The sequence below is a fragment of the Armigeres subalbatus genome, chromosome 3 (assembly GCF_024139115.2).
Source record: "Armigeres subalbatus isolate Guangzhou_Male chromosome 3, GZ_Asu_2, whole genome shotgun sequence".
In the NCBI taxonomy this organism is placed as follows: Eukaryota; Metazoa; Arthropoda; class Insecta; order Diptera; family Culicidae; genus Armigeres; species Armigeres subalbatus.
The window spans coordinates 297,291,762-297,316,375 of NC_085141.1; the positions used below are offsets into that span (position 1 = coordinate 297,291,762).

Sequence of the window (24,614 nt, forward strand, 5' to 3'; positions counted from 1 at the left end):
TACGATGGTTATCGTCAAAAAGTCATTGAATTCGCTTATAAACACTTTCCATGAATGCATTCACGGTTAGAAAAAAGTACCTAATATTAGGTACTTTTCACTCAAATCGGGGGTTTAGTGTGGGAATCCAAAATGAAGTATTTTTTTCTTGAAATTAAGTAAAATTCACCTAATATTAAGTAAAATATACTTAATTTTAAATAGAACCTAACCAGAAGTTATGTAAATTTCACTCAACTTTTGTAAACATGAGATTACTCAACGTTGGGTTCCCACACTTTAATGCCCTTGTTGAGTGGTTTTGCTCTTCATTTTATGACAACAAAGGGAAGATGGAGGGAGATGCAAGAGAAAAAAAGTACCTAAAATTAGGTACTTTTTTCTAACCGTGTTGTTGAACTGTTTTTCTGTTTCGTATGTTTCTGTCTCGCTTCTAATATTCGTCGATCAAAGGGGTTCAGACCGAACACTCGAAAACATGTTAACCAGAACACAATCTTACACTGAGAAAATCATCGGCCTCATCGAAGTACAGTACGAGGCCTTTTCGTGTAGAGTGCTGCACAATGGGATCCTGTCCGACCCTATCCGGGTCGTAGCTGGTGTGAGGCAAGGATGTATTCTATCACCGTTACTGTTCCTCATCGTAATCGATGAGATTCTGGTAGATGCGATTGACTGTGAACCAAACCGCGCAACCTATAACCATGGAGCACCTAAACGACTTCGAATTGGCTGATGACGTTGCACTCCTCGCGCAACGGCGCTCTAATATGCAGAGTAAGCTCAACGACCTTGCCGAGCGCTCCTCCTCGGCAGGTTTAGTCATCAACGTCAACAAAACCAAATCGTTGGATGTAAACACGGTGACTCCTTCCAGTTTCACAGTAGCCGGGCAACCAGTGGAGAATGTTGAAAGCTTCCAATATCTTGGTAGCCAAATGGCGTCAGACGGCGGTACCAAGATCGACATAGGCGCACTGATCAAGAGAGCAAGGGTTGCCTTTGCGAGTTTAAAAGATATCTGGAAAAACAGGCAGATAAGTGAACGCACCAAAATACGAATTTTCAACTCTAACGTGAAATCTGTGCTGTTATACGCTAGCGAAACAAGGTGTGTATCAGTGGAGAACACTCAACGGCTGCAGGTGTTCATTAACAGATGCCTGCGGTATATAATTCGGGCCTGGTGGCATCACAACTGGATCTCAAACAATGAGCTCCATCGTCGTTGTCACCAGAGGCCGATAGCTACAGAAATTCGGGATCGGAAGTGGGGCTGGGTCGGCCACACTCTACGTAGGGGCGGAAACGAAATCTGTAAACAAGCATTAGACTGGAACCCAGTGGGACATCGCAGCAGAGGCAGACCCAGAGACTCATGGCGGCAAAGCCTCAATAAAGAAATAAAAGAAGTCGACCGAAATCTAACCTGGCAACAGGTTAAAGCGATAGCCGGGCAACGTTCAGGATGCAGATCTTTCAAGCCGGCCCTTTGCACCACCGGAGGTGTACAGGATCCATAAGTAAGTAAGCTCTACCGCAGCATGGTTCTACGACGTGGCCGCCTACACCATACGCAGATGCAAGTCTCCAACGACGAGCTGACATCAGTGGCGAAAGGTATAAAGATGGAGAAAGCTGGGGGTCCGGATGGAATTACAAACGTGGTTCTAAAAAAAACTGCGATACTGGCGTTTCCAGATTTGTTCAGGATGGTGCTGCAGAAATGCTTAGCACATGGCTACTTTCCGAATAGGTTGACGATCCAGAAACTAGTGCTGCTGCCGAAACCATACTATACTATTTCTTTTAATAAATATCAAAATAGCTAGTTGTGTAGTGAACCCAGTGCACATAATGACGATTCGCCACTGTGGTTTACGATACGAATTCGGGGCAGAAGTCGATCAGGGTTACGTTCGACAAGGGTCCATATTGGGCCCAACGCTGTGAAACGTTATGTACAACGGGGAGCTGACGCTGAAATTGCCCAAAGGCGTGAAGATTTTCGTATTCGCGGATGACGTCGTCCTAACGATAACCGGTGAGTCACTGGAAGAGGTGGAAAGGCTGGTGGCGGAAACGGAAATGGAGTCAAGCTGCAGATTGCTCGCCACAAAACGGAAGTGGTGCTGGTCAGCAACTGCAAAGTGATTCAGCGGATGCAGATTACCATCGGAAGGCACGACATACCGTCGGTGCGGACTCTGCGACATCTAGGAGTGATGATTGATGATCGGTTAAATTTCAACACCCATGTCGACTATTCCTGTGAAAAGGCGGTCAAAATTATCACTTTGCTAGCGAGGATCATGCCGAACGTCGGCGGTCCGAAAGGCAGCAGTAGGCGTCTTCTGGCGGCAGTATCATCCTCGATACTAAGGTACGGAGTTCCAGCTGCGCTCAAGACAAGACGAAATGTAACCGCAGGAAGTTGAAAAGCGTATTTCGTCTAATGGCCATCCGATGATTCCAATCTGCATAACCCTATCAGAGGATATCGAGTGCTACCAACGGAGATGTATGTGAGGGAGAAGATGAGACTGGACTCCATGGTGAAGTCACGGGACTGGACACAATGCGGATAAAAGGAAAGGAAGAAAGGGAAAAATTTTGAAATAAAAATCATTGGCACCTACTTACCTTATAAAATAACCCTCATGTTTTCTCTATTGTAAATAAATGGCATTGCGAAATTACTGTTATGACTGTCGTTTATTAACTTTCTACATTAATAAGGTTAGCATGTCCAATTCATCATATATAATAAGTTCAATGCAAACATTTTTTATTTACACTAAGTAAATAATGATAAACTATGAAACGCGGCTATAGCATTACCATTTTGTACATTATTTTATACATTTTTAAATTTTAAGAAGCTTATTACGGCTTCGGGTACTTAATTTTTTTTTATAGTATGCCTATTTCACATTTTTGGTAGTTTATCATAATTAGCAAACATTACAGCCAGTGCGCTTTGCTTAAAGCGACTTTTTCGACTAGTCTTAAGAAAAGAAAATCATAAACAATAAAGTAAAATATGAAATAAATATTTCGTCTGAATAAACAGGAATCTTCCGTTTAAATATTTATTGCTAATGCATAATGCTTTCGGGATTATATTATTGTTTAATAACAACGAGGCTATACAACATTACGCCTGCCAAAAAACAATGGCACCGCCAATTAATAATTCTATTGAAAGTAAACCTATATCAGTACAGTGAGGATTCCACAATGTTTCTGTTTTATAAACCATATGTACACTATTTATCCTAATATTTTTACGCCAGCAGGTTTTAACTGTCCGATTTACTGGAGAACTCGATAATCTCCACCAGACAGCGGCCAAACTCTTCCAGAATCATTCGTTCGGCCGTTCGGATGTTGCACCCCCGCTTCTGACACTCGTCCGCCTGCGCAATCATGCATTGCACCGTCGCTTCAATTACGTCCGGAGTCATAAAGTTGTACGGCTGCTTGGACGGTGGCAGCTGTGTGAGATCAGGTTCGGCCGGACTGGGCCGTTTCAAATCTGCAACCGCTGCCGCTCCTGCTGCTGCCGCCGATATCATCGGTTTGGTTTCGGCAAACGCTCCGGACCCAGCACCTATGACGACAGGTTTGATGTCACCACTGGAGCCACCAAAACTCGTTTCCGTTCGACTAACTTCTGCCATGCTGTCGTCACCTGATAGATGCTCCAAATTACCTTCTCCTGCAACGACTCCCCCCACGCTATCAACACCAGCCAGAGACGTTGCGTACTCGTACTCTTTTGCGTATTGTTCGGTGTTGCGACAACCTAGGGCCAATGAGCGCGATAAGCGACACGGGAGAAAACAAAAATAAAAGAATGAAAACGGTTTAGTCAGAGCGATCGACTTTGCTGGTTCGACATAGGCGGCTCTTCAGCCATGACAAAATGAAAAAGGGGAGAGGCTGAGTATAATGTAATTAATGAAACCATGAAAATTATATTCAATCGGATTTATTGACGCAACGATAAGTGATGGTTACCCCAGACAAATGCAAATGATTAGATTGGGCAAAATACGAAGAAAACAGAATTCTGAAGAATTGAGATTGATTAGATTAGAAATCACAATCATTGGAAGTGACTATTTCGGTTATAAATATTAGCAAACAAGATATAAAAACTTAAAGAATCAGCTTTCTCAAGTAATGATTAAAGTAACTGCAATACAATAAAGTGGGACTAAAATGCGTTTCCCTTTCCCCCTAATTGCTGTGACCGTTACTGTAATCATTGAGTTTTGTTGTTTGCTTGTTTACGTGGTTCGTATGCTCACACAGTGCTATCCCTAATGCAGGCAGTGGAATGTATAGTGCTAAGTGTATAACAGCTAGATAGATACATAGATAGCAGGAAAGAACAGAGGCGATGGTTCGATACGATGCAGTAGCGAGCGCTCCCCAAAGCCAAGGCCCGTGATATTATGGCAAACAAAAGTGATGCGAAAAATACGCATGTGAATAAACGCAGCAGTTGGAAAAGTTTTGTTCGCATTACACTTGGGAAATGCATCACTATGTCGACGCCCTCCCACATCATGGGCAGATAATTTAATAAAAATAAATACAATGTTGCAGCGGCTGAAGCGTAACTGCAATACTCACCTATGCACTTGCAGTTGGCCGAACAGGCAATTTTGGCCTCGTAGCACTCGCAGTAGTTCTTCAGGCAGCCGGACCGTTTGCAGTTACAACCCTTGGTATGCAAACGGAGCGCGTCCTCGTCGGCACTGACGGCACCTATTTTCGGCCTGGAAACAATCAAAATAAGATGATGTATTTCAGTGCAAGTCAAAGGCAATGAAACGGTTTTCTACTGAAAAAAATAGAAGACTTGCTAATCACGTGTACAAACAAATCACGAAAAACTATCCAACTGATGATAATAAAACATGATAGCTTGCTTTGATGTGTTTTTATGTTTTTAAGGTGTGGGTTGTAAAACCAATTTTTGGCTTTTCTTTGTTTCGGCATGTGCTTAGAAGTAAAATTTGCAGATCTGCTCAATGTTAGTTCCAATCAATGGTTCAACAAAGATGGAGATTAGACTACGGACGGAAACATCCTCGTGAACCCTAATCAGCGATGGCAATAACTTTTGCACAGGGTGAGTAGGGTTGGTATAAAGTAAATGTACACCCCACCTCAACTTTTTAAAACAAAAAGAGGAGCTGGGCGCACGATGCTGATTCCGAATATTTTTCAACATAACTTCTTTAATGTTTAGCGTAAATCATATTTAGCCGTTCACAACTCCAGTCTATTTGATATGCTGTCGCTACATTCTATAGCTAAGTGTGTAAATTATTACAGTTTGTGTTTATGTGGTCTGAAATATTTAATATATTTTTGAATAATTATTATTTTGATTGAACAAAACAGTATTGGACTTCAACGTGCCTCATCCGTTTCAGCTTTCTTGGATCCATCGTAATTGAGATGCACGGTTGATTGTCCTCAAAAACTGTTACCGGTTCCTTGGACAGACTTCAGTAGGTTCACAATCCACATCGCCTTACAACTTGCCTGGCAGAGTGCCATCAGCTCAGCCTCGTAGACCAAACCACAGTTTGGCCATGTAATCCGGACGCCTGTCGTTTGGATCATTGTCCCAATCCGCATCGGCGAACACCGCAAGTGACTCTGCATCTGATCGACGATACACCAACTGATAATCCGCTGTGCCTCGAAGGTATCGAAGCAGTTTTGCCTTTCTCGTATACAAAGTATACGTAAAGGCTATATGTTCGCTCCAAAAACGAACTTTTCATAGGAGGCCCAGCGACCCATATGCTACGTTTTGACAGGGCAAGTGAATTGAACAACTCAATTGAATTCAATTGACTTGCCAAAAGTTGAACATGTTCAACTTTCTTTTCGTTCAAGTGAATTGAATTAAGGAGTTCAGTTCGCGTTCGATTCAAGCGACTTGCTCAATTCACTTACCTTGTCTAAACGTAGCAATAGTGTTATATACCGATCGACTCAGCTCGACGAATTTATGTGATGACTGTGTGTGTATGTGCGTGTGTATGTGTGTGCGCAAACAAATCTTGCTCATTTTTTAGGCACTTATCCTTAACCGATTTGCTCACAACAAGTTGCATTCGACGCGGAATCTTGTCCCATTGTTTCGTATTGCAAAGTGGCCCAATCGGACTATGGGCTTCGGAGCTACGACCAAAATATATTATTTTACAAAAAAAAATCTCCCTCACTTTTTAGGCACTTATTTTTAGCTGATTTGCTCGCAACAAGTTTCATTCAACGCAGAATCTCGTTCCATTGTTTGCTATTGAAAATTGGACAGATCGGACTATAGGTTTCGAAGTTATGTCCAAAATTCATTTTTTTGTGTAGAGAACACGTACAAAATTCTAACTCATTTTTTAGGCACTTATCCTTAACCGCTCGCAACAAGTTGCATTCGACGCAGAATCCTGTCGCATTGTTTCCTATTGGAAATTGACCAGATAGAACAATGGGCTTAGAAGTTATGGCTATTTTTATAACACACGAGAAGGCACGGCAAATGCTGGGTAAAGCGTACCATTGGTACTTCGCGTACCTGAAGGAATAAAACAGACCCTATCTCGCGGTCCTTAGCCTCTTACCCAGCAACTCCTATCCCTACCTCCCCGTGGTGCTGGCCGGGTTACGAGCAACCTTAGGGAAGATCGGGTAACCAACCCCGGTGGGAACTATGGTCGTATGCTTACAGGGAAGGGGGGGGGGGGGGTGCTCCTCTCCGGAGGTGCAAATCTTACTGAGCGTCTGTTCTCCATGTCAAGATCGGCTCACAACAGCGTCTGTTCTCCATGTTAGGGGCGGCTGATCATCGTCCGAGTGCCAGCGAGGGACTCTAAGTGAAACTGTGCACCATGGTTCACCGGGAATAAGGAGGAATAATCCTCCGGAAATTTAGGGGGTTTGGTGTCAGGCCCTGCAAGCCAGCCTTTAAAAAAAACATAAGCAACGAACAATCAACAAGAGAGTACGGACCGGAACCATCGGCGAAGACCACCGCGACGAAAAGGAACTAGCGATTGGAAACTCGGTTCGTGGAACTGCAAATCTCTCAACTTCATCGGGAACACACGCATACTCGCCGATGTGCTCAAGGACCGTGGATTCGGCATCGTAGCGCTGCAGGAGGTTTGTTGGAAGGGATCAATGTTGCGAACGTTTAGAGGTAATCATACCATCTACCAGAGCTGCGGCAACACACACGAGCTGGGAACAGCTTTTATAGTGATGGGCGATATGCAAAGACGCGTGATCGGGTGGTGGCCGATCAATGAAAGAATGTGCAGGTTAAGGATCAAAGGCCGATTCTTCAACTTCAGCAAAATCAACGTCCATAGCCCACACTCCGGAAGCACTGATGATGATAAAGATGCATTCTACGCGCAGTTGGAACGTGAGTACGACAGCTGCCCAACCCAACTAACAATTTTGGTGCTAAAAGCTTCAACTTCTAGCCTTTGGCTGTATAATATTTGAATAAAAGCAGCCAATACTGAATAAAAGAAAAGCCTCTGCAAATAATCCCTTAAACTTCAGCTCGACTATTACCCAAATATCTATCAGCTAGTCAGTGTGCCGAATATATTTAATCTTTTATCGTTTATGCAGCTTTCATATAGTCATAAAACAGCTCTGTCTGAATTAGCAACAAAGCTTATCGGTTAAGAGCTCATGTATGTAACTGAGTTGCTTGTTAGCAACTTCCCACATTACGGTGAGTAACATTCACAATGAAAACGTTTTCGCTGTTGTTATAGCACTAACAATATAGCGTAATGGCGCTATAAATGAACTAACGAAGCTTTAAGGCAACTTCTGTATCTTTGAAGATTACACAACGTTTAAGTAAACCTTATATTGCTTCTTTTAATAGCTTATCAATCAGTATGGAACGTCAAAACCGCAATGTTTACATTTGATTTTTGTTGCCGGAGCTGTGTATGAGCTATTGATTTCTGTAATGCAGCTACAATGGTATTCACCTGCTCTTATAGCAACTGACAAAGCGCTGTCATTAATGCTAGCAGTAGCGTAAGAAAACAAGCCATTTAGAAGCGATATTTCTGTTGACGGCTACTGTTAAACGATTAGCAGCAGAGTAGCATCTACACAGATCGAGAAAATGTTGCCTAAAAACAATTTCAGCGATTGATGATGCATAAAAGTTAGGCAACAGAACATGCTGATAGATGTTTGAATAATGGTTGGAATAATGCTGAAAGCATAATTTTTAAACTGATGTGCTGAAAGCAGCATGTAGGCCTCTTTCTAACGTTTATACAGCATGAATCTGAAAATAGCGTTAGTAAAACAACCTATAGGGTATGCGAAGAAGCACATCCATAATTTTCTTTGTTATTTACATATGTCAAAGTGACAGTGATGACAGAGCAGCGGCCATTGAATCAGGAGATCAGGAGTTCGAATCTACGTAGCAACAAAATTGATATTTGAGTTTTCACAAAAAAAACATTGAATAAACTTCCGAAATTTACTCTCCTCTCAAATAATATTTAATCAAATTGAATTCAATGGCTGTATAAAACTTATTTAACAGATTCAAAAAATCTGAATAAGCGCCATTGAAGCGAATTATATTACTAAATGGTTTAGTAAAGATTGAGAAAAAAATGTGTAACATGCTGTAAAGTAGTTGTGCAGACACGTCAAAAACAGCTGAATAGATTCGCCAGATTTGCTGGTAAAAGCATTGAATAGAAGTTCTTGATCATATGTATAGCACATATATTCAGCTTGAAGCCGTATAGACGAGTTGAAATAACATTTACATTGACATTAAATGTTAGTTGGGAAGCCACGACGTCAAAATCATCATAGGAGATTTGAACGCTCAGGTTGGCCAAGAGGAGGAGTTTAGACCGACTATTGGGAAGTTCAGCGCTCACCGGCTGACGAACGAAAACGGCCTACGACCAATTGATTTCCCCGCCTCCAAGAATATGGCCATTCGTAGCACCTACTTCCAACACAGCCTCCCGTATCGGTACACCTGGAGATCACGCCGCCTGGAAGAAGCGGAGTGCGAGGAGATGGAACAGCTGTGCCGTTCTCAAGAAACACGCAAGTTCTACCAGAAGCTCAACGCATCCCGCAAAGGCTTCGTGCCGCGAGCCGAAATGTGCCGGGATAGGTGGAAGCAGCACTATGAGGAACATTTGAATGGCGCTGATAGTACAGGCAGTGAAAGTCAAGGCAGCGGAGGAGATGACTACGTCAGTTTAACGAACGATGGAAGCCAACCAGCCCCCACTTTGAGGGAAGTTAAGGATGCCATCCAACAGCTAAAGACCAATAAAGCAGCTGGTAAGGATGGTATCGGAGCTGAGCTCATCAAGATGGGCCCGGAAAAGCTAGCCACTTGCCTGCACAAACTGATAGTCAGAATCTGGGAAACTGAACAGCTACCGGAGCAGTGGAAGGAAGGGGTTATATGCCCCATCTACAAGAAAGGCGACAAGCTGGAGTGTAAGAACTTTCGAGCGATCACCATCTTTAATGCCGCCTACAAAGTGATATCCCAGATCATCTTCCGTCGTCTGTCACCATTAGTGAATGATTCGTGGGAAGTTATCAAGCCGGCCGCTCGACAACGGACCAAATCTTTACTGTACGGCAAATCCTTCAAAAATGCCGTGAATACCAGGTCCCAACGCACCATCTGTTCGTTAATTTCAAGGCGGCATACGACAGTATAGACCGCGTAGAGCTATGGAAAATTATGGACGAGAACAGCTTCCCTGGGAAGCTTACCTGACTGATCAAAGCAACGATGGATGGTGTGCAAAACTGTGTGAAGACTTCGGGCGAACACTCCAGTTCGTTCGAATCGCGCCGGGGACTAAGACAAGGTGATGGACTTTCGTGCCTGTTGTTCAACATTGTGCTAGAAGGTGTCATGCGGAAAGCCGTACGATTTTACGGGTACGATTTTTAACAGATCCAGTATATTTATTTGTTTCGCGGATGACATGGACATTGTTGGCCGAACATTTGCAATGGTGGCAGATCTGTACACCCGCCTGAAACGTGAAGCAAAAAAAGTTGGGCTGGTGGTAAATGCGTCAAAGACAAAGTACATGCTTGTGGGCGGAACCGAGCGTGACAGGGCCCGCCTGGGAAGTAGTGTTACGATAGACGGGGATACCTTCGAGATGGTCGAGGAATTCGTCTACCTTGGATCCTTGCTAACGGCTGATAACAACGTTAGTCGTGAAATACGAAGGCGCATCATCTGTGAAAGTCGGGCCTACTACGGGCTCCAGAAGAAAGTGCGGTCATCAAAGATTCGCCACCGCACCAAATGTGTCATGTACAAGACGCTAATAAGACCGGTTGTCCTCTACAGACATGAAACATGGACAATGCTCGATGAGGACTTGCAAGCACTCGGAGTATTCGAGAGACGGGTGCTTAGGACTATCTTTGGCGGTGTGCAAGAAGACGGTGTGTGGCGGCGAAGAATGAACCACGAGCTCGCCCAGCTCTACGGCGAACCCGGTATCCAGAAGGTAGCTAAAGCCGGAAGGGTACGATGGGCAGGACATGTTGCAAGAATGTCGGACAGCAACCCTTCAAAGATGGTGTTCGCTTCCGATCCGGCAGGTATGAGACGGCGTGGAGCGCAGCAAGCGAGATGGGCAGACCAGATGCGAAACGACTTGGCGAGCGTGGGGCGTATTCGAGGTTGGAGAGATGCGGCCTCGAACCGTGTATTGTGGCGTCAAATTGTTGATTCAGTGTTATCTGTTTAGATGTAGACTAAATAAATGAATGAATAACACACGAGAAAGGCTCCATCACCGCTAGGTGGATTAATCTGGGTTTTTTGGATGCACCCAGTGCTCTTCTGTTGCGCAACACTGGAACTCGGCGAAGTAATTGACCGCCGCACAGATGTCTGGTCTAGAAGTCACGGTAAGGTACATGAGACACCCGATCAGTTCGCGATACGGCTGGTCCGTGAAACTTTTCGGATCGTCTCCTTTTTCGAGTTGCAAGTGTGGGTCCATTGGCACTGGTGAAGGCTTGCAGGCTCCCATGCCTACTCGATCTAAGACCGCTTCGATGTACGCCTTTTGACCGATTGCCATCAGTCCCCCCACACGAGCACGGCGGTACCCCGTTTGGCATAATGCCATATGGCATAATGCCGTTTGGCATAACGCCGTTTGGCATAATGGCCATTTGGCATAAGGGCCATTTGGCATAATGGCCACTTGGCATAATATGTATACAGTGTCAAATTGAAGGCCATTTGGCATAATGGCCATTTGGTATAAGAGCCGTTTGGCATAACGACCATTTGGCATAATTTGTATGCGGTGTCAAATTGAGGGCCGTTTGGCATAATAGCCATTTGGCATAATTTACATACTGTTCCAAATTAATTGCCCAGGAATCTACTTACCATCATCGGAGGTGAATTACTCCGATGATGCTAAGTAGACTTTAAAGCTCTAAAGATTATACGACAATTTGCGGTACAACATTCCGCGGTAATCCATTTCTTGATGTACCACATCGCGATCATTACCATTGCGCAATATTGGTAAGAAAATTATTTTGAGCTTTTTAGTGGAATGTCTTCCCTTGTCATAAGACGAGTTAATCCAATCCCATTGAATTCCACCACTTAATTGTATCTTGACAGATACGTATTTCGACCTCAACAGTAAGGCCGTCTTCAGTGTCAAGATACAATTAAGTGGTGGAATTCAATGGGATTGGATTAACTCGTCTTATGACAAGGGATTGCGCAATAATCCATTCTGCGTTTTGTATCATTCCGCAGTTAGAATTATTTTGCAGTGAATCGTTTTGCTGCCAATAACCGAGCAAATTCGAGTATTCAAAGAAGGCAAAATAACACATTTGGCCTTATACCGGGCAAATGCGAGCAGTTATAGAAGGCAAAATAACACATTTTGCCTTAACAGGCAAACACGTGCATCACGAAACGGTACACCATAAAATTGTTGATACAGTCAATCCTCCATGAGTCGATAATAAAGGGAACATCGGCTCAGGGAAATATCGAGAAGTGGGATATAAAATCCTTGAAAAGCTTCCCGAGGTACAAAAGTCAGCCAAAAATGGTTGCAGCAACTTGTTTGTGACCAAATCTGGTCACAGATGAATTGCAGTAATCTATGTGAAACATGTGCTCAAATATTATATATTAACAATATAGCTCACTTCATAAATCTCCATATATTAGGCAACGGACAGCATAATCACACCATCTTGCGTCACAAAGGGTAACTAACGCCTGAAAACGATGGCCAAGGGGTGCCATAATTGCAAAAATTACACTTAATTTACAATGTTTAACTATTTGAATTAATTTTTTTTTTATTTTATTTTCAAACTAAGGTATCAAAATGGGGTCAAAGGATAATTTCTAGCATATTATTTCGACATGTTATACTGCATATTGCATTCTACTTTTAAACACCCCTCGGAAGGTCTCTTTATTACATTGCTTGCCCTTTGTGACACCGCGTCGCTACTGTGTTGTCCGTTGGAATCAGCCAGAGTGAACTATATTGTTAATATAGTATATTTGATGTGCTGCTATGGTTTTTCAAGGGACCATCGCAGAAATCCATAACATATTTTATAATATGGCATAACTTGCTTCCATGACTCGATATCGAGTCATAGAACATCGTCTCTTGAAGGGTTCACTGTATATCCCGCTGAAGATTATTCACTTCAACACCTTATCATTTTCATTTCCTATAATTCACCCTTCTTTGAAACGCGAGCAGTTCTTTGTTTATTTCAATGGAATTTTTGAACTGACCATTTCTTGAAAGCCTTGATAGCAAAAAGTTTATTCACTTTTTCTGTAATTTACCCTTCTTTATTGCATATGAATTGTTGCAAACGGCAATTAATTTGGAACCGTATATAAATTATGCCAAATGGCCTTTATGCCAAACGGCCCTCAATTTGACACCGCATACAAATTATGCCAAATGGTCGTTATGCCAAACGGCCCTTATGCCAAATGGCCATTATGCCAAATGGCCTTCAATTTGACACCGCATACATATTATGCCAAATGGTCATTATGCCAAACGGCCCTTATGCCAAATGGCCATTATGCCAAACGGCGTTATGCCAAACGGCATTATGCCATATGGCATTATGCCAAACGGGGTACCGCCCACGAGCACGCTGGATGTTCAGTCCCAGGAAGTTCCGCACCTCATGCAAACTCAGTAGAAAATCTCTTCTTCAAGCCCTGGATCGCCTTCAGGATGTTGCTTATCTTTCTCTTTCCTGAAGTAGAAACAATAATCGTATTCACTTCTCATGAATCTGAGCCACTCGATGAAATGATGAAAACGAAGGTTCCAATTCCTTGAGGACTGCTTTAGACCGTATATTGCCTCATGTAGCCTACAAAAACGATTATTATCCGCCTCAAACGCAGTTGGGGGCGCATATAGAGTTCCTCTTCCAACACACCGTTCAAGAAAGCGCTCCTGACGTCCATTTAGTGGACATACCAGCCTTCATGGTTCGCTAGCGCCAGCAGGATTCGTACCGTGGATATCTTGGCAACCGGTGAATACGACCAACTTGGCTTTGTACGTATCGATCGTACCATCACCGCACGCTTGATCCATGTATTATTCCGCTGCAATGCTCCAAATTCTTCTTGTATCGCTTGCTTCCACATTGGCCAATCTTGTCGCTTCTTCAACTCGTTGATGTCTAACCCAAGGAATCCCATATTCGAAATTTTAGGCGCACAATGCAAAAACTGACATGTCCATTTTGAAATCACTGTGCCACTTCGGCGGCATACGCTACGGTTCTACCGTCTCGCCGAACACCATTTGCCGTGTCGCCTCCCGTATCATCGGGATGTTTTCCCGATTCTTCCGCCAAAAAGTAGTCTTCTTCTGAGCCTTCCTTTTCTGCAACTTCATCTTTCAGCGCTACTGTCTCAACTGGTTCCGCAATCGGATTCACTCCCGACGGAGCGTTCTTTCACTACGATCGTGTCATCTTCATTGCCCCGCCCTTCATCCGTCGACCGTAAATCCAGTTTATCATCATGAAAGATCACATCACGCGCGACGATCACTTTCTTGCTGTTCGACACACGGTAACCATTTGGGGCGTAACCGACGAACATAACCTTTTGCGTTTTTGAGTCCAGTTACTTACGCAACTGTTTGGGCACATGAACGTAACAGTCACTACCGAATACCCGCAAATTCGACACATTCGGTTTCTTTCCTTGCCATGATTCGCACGGGGTGATATCAACGGCAACCGCGACGCTCGGACTACGATTCAAGACATACGCACCCGTGTACACTGTCTCGTTCCACAGTCTTTTCGAAACACCACTAGCCTCAACAACGAGTATCAAAATTGATGAGTAAAAAATTATTAACGGAGAACATAGATACTTACTTGATGGGCTACAGCCCTTCGATGAAGCCTGCAGCCTTTTCCGGGTTCTCTACTAAATATTATCTTCGCTTGACGTTCTTCCGGCACACGAACAACGTGACCAGCCCACCGTAGTCTGCCGTGTTGAATAAGCTTAGTAATATCCAGCCCTTTATACACCTGGCACAATTCGTGATTCATGCGGCGCCGCCAGAAACCGTTCTCCTGTTTACCGCCGAGTATTGTCCGCAGCACCTTATGCTCAAACACTCCGAAAACTCTCCGATCAGCCTCCTTTAACGTCCATGTTTCATGGCCGCATAAAGCCACCGGAAGAATCAGAGTAGTATACAGCGCGAGTTTTGTTTTCGTTTGCAGACTACAGGACTTAAGCTGGTTACGAAGTCCGTAATAAGCCCGATTTGCAGCTGCAATCCGCCTTTTTACCTTGCGGGTAACATCATTATTACACGTCACTAATGTTCCAAGATACACAAATTTTTCTACCAACTTTTCACTATCCAGCCACCACTAATGAACCCACGTTGATTGCCAGCGACCATGTACTTCGTTTTTCTGGTATTGATCGTGAATCCAATCCTCGCTGTCTCCCTCTTAAAAGGCACAAAAGCCTCTTCCACGGCACGGTGATCAATCCCGATAATATCGATATCGTCCGCAAATCCCAGGAGCATACGCGATTTTGTGATAATGATACCGCTTCTTTGCACACCAGCTCTCCTAATCGCTCCCTCGAGCGCTATATTGAACAGTAGATTCGAGAGTGCATCACCCTGCTTTAATCCATCTAAGGTAACAAATGACGTCGATATTACACTTGATTTCGATCCGTCCAACGTTATACGAAACAGTCGTATCAATTTCGCCGGAAAACCATGTTCAAGCATAATTTGCCATAGTTCATTCTGTTTCACTGAATCGTACGCCGTCTTGAAATCAATAAACAGATGATGCGACTGCGAGTTGTACTCCCGGAATTTATCAAGGATTTGTCTCAGGGTAAACATTTGATCCGTCGTTGATCGGCCCTCACGAAAACCTGCTTGGTATTCGCCGACGAAGGACTCTTCAAGCGGTCTCAATCTGTTGAACAAAATACGGACAATAATTTTGTACGCCGAATTAAGGAGGGTTATTCCTCGGTAATTGGCGCACTCCAGTCTGTGCCCTTTCTTAAAGAGGGGGCAAATGAGGCCGTCCAACCAGCTAGCAGGCATTTCTTCGGCTTTCCATATTTTCGAAATTATATGGTGCAGAACTTCATAATGCTGCTCAATGCCATGTTTGAGAAGTTCAGCCGGGAGCTGGTCCTGGCGACTCCACAGCTTGTCCATCGTCGCTAATATTTATTCTGCTCACCGATGCACCGTCACTTCCACTATTCAACAAAGTCTCGAAGTGTTGCTTCCACCTGGCAGCCACTTCGGTTTTATCTGTCAGCAAATTCCCTTGTTGGTCATTGCACATGACGGGAGATGGCGCTGTCTTTCTCCGCACGCCATTGAAAGACTAATAGAACTTCTGCATATCGTTCTGCTCCATTTTTTCCTGCGCCTCGCTAATGACTTGTTCTTCATATTCTTTCTTCTTCCTGCGGTGGGTTCGTTTTTCGGCTGCTCTTGCTTCCTTGTACCGATCTCTATTCGATCGGGTACCCGACACCAACATCTAGCTTCTGGCAACGTTCTTCTCATCTGCCACTCTCTGACACTCCACAACGAGCCAACCCGTCCTGGGTCGCCTCTGTGGAGTGCCTACCACTTATCGTGCTGTTGTGCTCACCGCTCCATTGATCGACTCCCATAGATCGTTGATGTTGTCGCTAACGTTGATTGCACTTATCCGTTCGTCGAGCTTCTGGCGGTACTCAGCCGATACTCCTTCCGCCGACAATCGCTTCGTTCGATACAGTTGACAACCGTGATCGAATTTTACTGACAACGAGGTAGTGATCGAATTCAATGTTCGGACCTCTGAATGTCCGCACATCGATAACATCCGAGAAATGGCGCCCATCCACCAAAACATGGTCTATCTGGTTGCAAGTTCCACCATTTGGGTGTCCCCAGGTGTGCTTTCGAATATTCTTTCGTGCAAAGTAGGTGCTACTGATGGTCATCCCTCTGGCAGCAGCGAAATTTACTAGCCGTAGGCCGTTGTCATTGGTAGCGGAGTGAAGGCTCCCCTACCAATTATGGGACGGAAAAAGTCCTCTCTACCGACCTGAGCGTTAGCGTCTCCGATAACAATTTTCATGTCATGCTTTGGGAACTCTCAATAGGCTTTATGGAGACATTCAAAAAACGTGTCCTTCACGTCGTCGGATTTATCGTTTGTCGGCGCGTAAACGTAGATTAGGCTGTAATTAAATAATTTGCCCCGCATCCTCAACACACAGATTTATTCGCTAATGGGTTTCCACCGCATCACTCGCTTCATCTTGCCCATCACTACGAAACCAACTCCATGCTCTGTTTTTCCGTCACCGCTGTGATAGATGTTATATTTGAATGCAGTGTTGGTCGTGAGGTCCACGGCTCGGAATTCACGTTCTCCGGATCTAGGCCATCGGACTTCTTGAATATCGGCCACGTTCACTCCAACCTTCTGTAGTTCACGAGCCAGAAGCCTCAATCGTCCAGGTTCATTTAGGGTCCTGACATTCCAGGTACCGAGTCTCCAATCATAGTCCTTATTTCGTTGCCGGGTCGGTTGCCAAAAATAACGTTCTCTTTTTCTTCTATCTCCATTTTTCTTGGTATTTGAAAGGCTTCAGTAAGCTACCTTACCGGGGTCGCGCTACCTATATCGCGCTGGTGGGGCTGCCACCTTAGGTATAGCTGACGCAATACAGCATTTGGTTGATCAGCCGCTGGGTACCAGGCAGACGCTGTTTAAGCCGCACCTCCTGGTGAACAGACGATCGAGGCGTACCTTCTCACTTTAGCTGATGTCAGGACAACAGTGCTCAGGCTGCACTACCAGCTAAGTAAACAACCCTTAGCTGGCGGTCTTTTGTCATCGGACGACCCGTGGAAGCGTGAGATAGGAACTTGTGGGGACCAGAGCTCTGTTGGGCGCTCCTTCCTTGATGTCAACCCACCATTTAGCAGCCAACGGAGAATATAGATTGAAATTAAAATTCGAATGAAAACTTTAGTGTAAAATGTAAAATGAGTACATGTGGCAAAACTTAGTGAATTTGGAAAACAAATGGCCGACATCTGAGTGAAAAGTACTTGGACAAAATTGTAGGATAAAGTTATTTGTTCGTAGGTGGATTTAATTCGTAGAACAGCATATCATGTCTTGATGAGATGTCTACGTAAATATTAGAAGCATTACACCTACGTGGCAGGTAGAGATAGAGGAAGACCTAGTGGTGTTTATGCAGAGGTAGTGCTTGATGGGGATGTGTTTGAAGTTGTTGAAGAATTTGTTTACGTTGGAACGCTTGTGACATGTGACAATGACGCTTTCCGTGAAGTGATAGGACTTAGTGCTGATGCTGCGAATAGGGCCTTCTACGGATTACGTAACCTTCTTAGGTCCCGCAATATGCAGACGGAAGCGAAATTTGCTCTATTTAAAACTCTGATTCAGTGGCCCTTCAGGAACATGAAGCATGGACGTTAAACAAGGGGGACCGGACAGCTTTCGGGATTTTTGAGCAAAAAGTGCTGCGTATAATACTCGAGGGAAACTAGAAAATGGTGTGTGGAGCAGACGCATGAATCATGAGCTGTATCGAGTATACAAATAAAATATTGAGAATCGTATAAAATACGGCTGACTTCAGTGGGCTGGTCACTTAGTGCGAATGTCGGAAGAAAGAATATCAAAAACAATATTCAACAGAGAACCAGATAGAGGCCAGCGACTTCGTGAATGGCCACGAACACGCTGGTTGCACGCGGTGGAATCGGACCTGGGGACCCTAAACGTTCGCGGAAATTGGAGGAGTATCGCCCAAGACAGACGATTATGGAGCTCTACAATACGCCAGGCATAGGTGTATCGACGCTGTATCCAGGTATCCTTTTATGTGGAAGATTTTGATATGAAAAATGTGTTGGAGGTAACCACTTCCCCTTCGATGGGACTCGAACCCACGACCCTCAGTACGCTAGACTGATGCTTTAACTAACTAAGCTACGAAGGACTTCCGTCGGCGTTCGCAACTTAGCGGCAACAGAATGAGCCCGATATTCCCAAATTGGACGCATAGTCGAATCTTCTTTCTTTCTTTCTTTCTTATTGGCATTACATCCCCACACTGGGGACAAAGCCGCCTCGCAGCTTAGTGTTCATTAAGCACTTCCACAGTTATTAACTGCGAGGTTTCTAAGCCAGGTTACCATTTTTGTATTCGTATATCATGAGGCTAACACGATGATACTTTTATGCCCAGGGAAGTCGAGTCAATTTCCAATCCAAAAATTGTCTAGACCGGCACCGGGAATCGAACCCAGCCACCCTCAGCATGGTCTTGCTTTGTAGCCGCGCGTCTTACCGCACGGCTAAGGAGGGCCCCCTAATAGTCGAATCAATCACAATCCATTTGTCAAGCCAACACTTCCACATGTGTATAATAGTACACGTTCAAATAGTGAGTATTTAGAATGTCCGTCGGCTACACACATTCTTCATCAGCAATTGTACTGATGAAGTGTTTTGAGTGATCTGAGTTTTCAGAATATTGTAAATTAATGTCAAAGTCGGGTGGTTTAATACACGGAACATAGGAAATTAACTTTGATTGAACTGTACCAGAGTTGCGTGCTCTTGCCTACGCAATGCGGTTGGGTCTGAGCTTTAGACGATCGACTGGCAAATAGCACACACAACCTCACTTGATCAGTAGAATTGCTGATGAAGAATGTGTGTAGCCGCCAGACATTCTAAATACTCACGCTCCTCTGATGTGAACGTGTACTATTCACATGTGGAAGTGTTGGCTTGACAAATGGATTGTGAGTGTTTCGACTATGCGTCCAATTTGGGAATATCATGGTTCAAAGATGCTTTGAAGGTTTATCCCATTTTTTCGCACACAATCATATGTTGTTCAGAGTCGTTTGGGGACGCAAATGTACATGAAGTTCACACTGTATATGATAACATTTTGACAGTTGTATGTCTTGCTATTAGCCGTCTTCGGTTTAACAAAGTCTCGAAGTTTTCCTTCCACCTGGCACTCCTGGCAGGCACTTAGATTTTATCTGTAATCAAATTCTCTTCTTGGTCGTTGTACAGGAGATAGGGCTGTCTTCCTCCGCACGCCATTTACAGTCTCACAAATTCTCCGCAAGTTGTTCTGCTCCATTCTTTCTTGTGCCTTACTTATAACTTGTTCTCCATACTGTTTTCACTTCCTGCAATGAATTCCTTTTTGGCTGCTCTTGGCACCGATATCTATTCAACCGGATACCCGACAACAACATCCGGCTTCTGGTAACGTTCTTCTCGTCTGTCAATCTCTGATACTCCGTACCAAATAATCCTGTCCTAGGTCACTTCTGTGTAGTGCTATAACTTTTTGTTCTGTTGATCGACTTCCATAAATCGTTGATGTTGTCGCTAATGTTGATTGCACTTTTATCCGTTTGTCTAGCTTCTGGCGGTATTCATCGGATACTTCTTCTGGCGAGAATCTCTTGGTATTGTAACGCATCGTTCGTTGTGATCTTTTATTCGGAACTAGTGGCGTTTTCCTAACCTAAATCCACCTGTGCACTGGACTTAAATTTAAGGAATTGGTGTGCGGAAATGCATAGAATAACTAGATGTTGATTAGTTTAAACGACTCTAATAATTTTATTTTCCATTTGGGCTGTCAAAATATCAGAATTTTCATTTTTTGGGTCAGTGCACAGGTGAAAAGTGAGGTTACGCGACGCCACTGTTCGGAACATTTGAGTCGGGATCGAGTTTTACTGACAACGAGGTAGTGATCGAAGTCAACGTTCGGACCTCTGAATGTCCACACATCGATAACAACTGAGAAACTCACGTCCATTTACCAGAACATGGACTATCTGATTGCAAGTTTCACCATTTTGGTGACTCCAGGTGTGGTTTCGGATATTCTTTCGTGCAAAATAGTTGCTGACCAGCAGCAAAATTACTAGCGGTAGGTCGTTGTTATTTATGGTGGAGTGAAGACTCTCTCTCTCTAACGACTTGATAGTAGGGAAAATGATGGCTTTGGCAGGTTTTGTTCTATTATTGTCACAGGGGTTTTTGTTGACCAAATTTTATGAAATTTGGCCATTAAATTCTTTGATATGCAAAGAATGTTCAGGTCAAATTTCAGCGTAATTAGATATAGAAAACCCCCCTGACCAGTGGCGTAGCAAGAAAATTGGTCTGGGAGGGGTTTTCTGAATTTTTTTTTTTCGAAAAAAAAATTTCTACCGAAAATTGTGTCTCTGGGGCGCGTTATGGGGGGGTTATGCCCAAAACCACCCCCGTGGCTACGTCACTGCCCCTGACAATAATAGAACAAAACCTGCTGAAGCCGTCATTTCCCCTATGCGTCTCCGATGAAAATTTTCGCGCCATGCTTCGGGCAATCTCCATAGGCTTTATCAAGACACTCTTCTGCCGTAATCTGAAAAAGTGACGTATACGCCATTTTTCAAAAATGGTGTTAACGAATACTACTCATCGAGCTCTTTAACAGAAAAATGGAAAACATGCATGTTGTAAAATGGCTGTTACGTCACTTTTCCAGATTACGGCAGTCTTAACCCTCGAGCACCGATGTAAAAAGTAAAACACTAGCAAATAAAGCACACGTCGTACACAATGGAGGCGAGACTGCAAGCCCCGGAAGGTTAAGGGCCGATTCCCACGCAGCGTTTTTTCAAGCTACGTGTGCATTACTTCATTTGATGCTGGGTAACTTGCGTGGATGTAGCGTGGGCGCATCTTAAAAAATTGCAACGTGGACATTAGCCTTAAGACGTGACCTTCAAGTCGTTACATGTGAAAGATTTAATTCGAAAAATGCATTGAAGGTAACCACTTTCCTTCGGTAGAGTTTGAACCCACGACCCCCAGTGCGTAAGGATTGTGTTTACTTCAACTAAGCAGCTGGCGATGATGAATCCAGATTTCCAACACTTGCCATCTATTTTCCGAATCCGGCGCTGGTATTGCTTATTTTTGGGTCACCAGTTCTTACACATTGAAGATAATGTTAGTCCACAACTTCCCATCTGTTGGTTCTCTGTGTAATTACAGCTGACCTGGCAATAACGGAGTAGCAACCGTGGGCGGTCAATCATGCTCATGCTCATGCTCACTTGCCATCTATTTTCCGAATCCACTGTTCCCCATGTTTTGTTTGTAGGTACACTCCCATATCGTGTGAGAATGAACATGAACACATATTTATGTGAATGAAATATAAATACTGTACTTACTTGAACGCACTGGGATTCCGTTCCAACGTAGCTCGAATTGCTTTCTGCCGTTCTTCCTCGTTTTCAAGATTATTGTAACAATCTCGGCAGTTGCAGTTGTAGCAAAACTCCCCATTGGCAAAGCAATCACAGTACAGTTTCAAGCACTGTGATTTAGTACAGTTGCAGGGTCGCTTCTTGTAAGCCTCATCGGGAAAGATTGTCCCCACGGCAGGGCCCTTCCGTGTCTCGTCCTCGGACCCACTAACCGATTCACGTTTTACAGTAATTATCGAGGGATTGCTGTTGAACGACGACGACGAACCACACATGATGGATTTAGATTGGTTCGACACACCGGTGGAAGTGGAAGGAATCATCAAGATTTTCGTTTTGGCGCCCCCGGACAAAACGGGCGTTCCACTCAGTTGACTAAACTGTGATGCCGTTAGTTTGGTAACCGTTTCGGATGATGTGTCATCATCCTTGCGAACCACCGCTATGTATCGCGTAGATTCGGCAGGACGTCGGACAATACTGTGGAGACAAATGGTTTTAATTAGAGCAGAATACCCATATAAGTTTTTATAATTACATACCCAGCATGGCTACTACTGGCAGATAATACTTTTCTTACAACGGTTTGCGATCCGGACGTCAAGATTCTATTTTGGTTAGCAGACTGAGCGGAAGTGGTTCTCACGGCCGTTACATTACCATTGTTCACCACATAGGTTTTGTTGTTTTGTACAATGATTTTGGAACCTGAATTTGGGTTCACTGCTTTGTTAATAACTTTGACTACTTTCTGTTCAGAATTGGTTGGGTTTCCAGTCTGGTTCAGAAATCGGACATACTGGATTCCTTTACCGGGTATGTTTATTGCCTGAATTTGCCCAGAATGCTGCCCAGCTTGAATGGCACTTTGGGGTAGGACCACTTTTTGACTTTGAACAGCGGATTTGGTAACTGTCTGAACACGTTGCACTTGCCCAGCAGAAGGGGCTCCCGGGGATTGCTTCAACCGTACAATAGTAGAACTTGTGGCAGCCCCGGGCATGGTTTTGATTGGAGATTTGACTGCAGATGAGATTCCGGAAGGTTTGGGTTTCGCCATCTGAACCACTTGCTTCACTTTGTTGTTGAGCAATCCCATTTGGTGAGCCTCAGCAACGGTCAATGTTTTGGTAGTACTTGCCCCAGATGGTCCCATTTTGGTGTGAATCACAACATGTGTTGGCGGTTTTGTGATCGTTTTAGGTTTATTCAAACCAGACGACGCTGCCATACTCGAGGTGGATGTTGCTGGAACCACCCTTCGAATCATGTTTTGAGTTTGCATCTTAGGTTGCATTACAACACCACCTTCACCTTTAACTAAATGATATGAAGTAGTGGTGGTAGCAGTTGGTGACTTTGCATTGTTTAGTAATTTTACTGGAGCTGCAGTCGTTGGCTGTTTCTGTATGAACACAATCTTTCCCGCAGCATTAGTGGCTCGAACGAAGTTTGCCGGCCTTGGAGCTAATTTTGATGTTAAATTGGTAGGTGTCACTATTGGTTTGTTATTGACAACTCGTTTGACTGTTATGTTCGGGCTTGTAATCATAGTTGGAATTGTTTCTTCAAATGATTCCTGAAAGTATTTTAGAATAGAATTAATGAGTTTTATTTTTACTTTTGGATGTATCGCTCTGCGGAAAACTATCATTGATAGAATTGTAACGGCTGGACACCGTTTTACAGTTCTGTTATTTTGAGGTTTTTTGAGAATGGCAATTTCCGTAACAACGTCAAAGATCTTAATTTTTGAGTATAGTGCATACCTCAGATTTAATGTAAACTGTTTCTTCCTCAAGTTCCTCTTCACCAGCGGAATATTCCACTAAATCGTCTGGTCCAACTATCGTTTCCTCTTCATCCATAGAAACGACTCCGAGTTCTTCCATCATTTGATCGTCGTAAATGTATTCGTCATCTAAAATTGTTATCAAATATCTTAGACATTTCGTTGCCCACAATTCAAATGCCATATTTTCTAACATGCTATTTCATCAGCTATGCACTGTTTTGAAATCAAACTGCCATGACAGCATTGTTAGTTCTACTCACCAACTTCCATTTTTGTTTTTAGTCCAAACGTCGCCGTAAAGTCGATAAGTGAAAATAAACCGTTTGAGGCAACTTTTCTGTTAGTGGAAAAACTAAACCGACCGTTTCTTTATCTAAGGAGAGCCGATTCCGGAAACTCCCAAGAATTAACGTTGTGTCAATATGCACCTCCAATGGACAGGGGCAACAACAAAAACACCCCTTGGTGGTTCCTTCTGGTGGTCAATTCGGAGGAGCTTCGCACATTCGCGGCGAATCCAACTGGAAATTCTGACAGCGCTTGACGGAGTCGTTTTTTTCGATCAAATTTTTCACTCCCGCAAATCGATACGTTACCGGATATCGGTGAACTTTTGCACTTTAGCCTTGCTTTACATGTTATAAAAAATACTTTTTGCTTAATTTAGATTGGATTTTCCTCTAATTCTAGCAAAAAATTACAACTAGCAAATGGGAATTTCAAAATCAAATTTAATTTTCCTTCGTTTTCCTGCGCTTTTGGCTCCTATTTTCTTATTGGCGAAGCTGACAGATAATCATTGCTACCAACCGAAGAATGCGCGTCCT

The 24,614-nt window shown here is 43.7% G+C and overlaps 1 protein-coding gene across 1 annotated transcript; it reads right to left on the reverse strand.

The window, feature by feature from the left end:
• Window positions 1–2,699: 2,699 nt before the first annotated feature.
• LOC134224925 (protein lin-54 homolog) lies at window positions 2,700–24,574 on the reverse strand. The gene is made up of 6 exons (XM_062704582.1): window positions 24,048–24,574; window positions 23,762–23,913; window positions 22,535–23,571; window positions 21,957–22,472; window positions 4,648–4,793; window positions 2,700–3,811 (listed from the first exon to the last, which is right to left on the reverse strand). The coding sequence occupies exons 1-6, from the start codon at window positions 24,055–24,057 to the stop codon at window positions 3,306–3,308; spliced, it is 2,367 nt and encodes a 788-aa protein (XP_062560566.1). The 5' UTR covers window positions 24,058–24,574; the 3' UTR covers window positions 2,700–3,305.
• Between the last annotated feature and the right edge of the window lie 40 nt (window positions 24,575–24,614).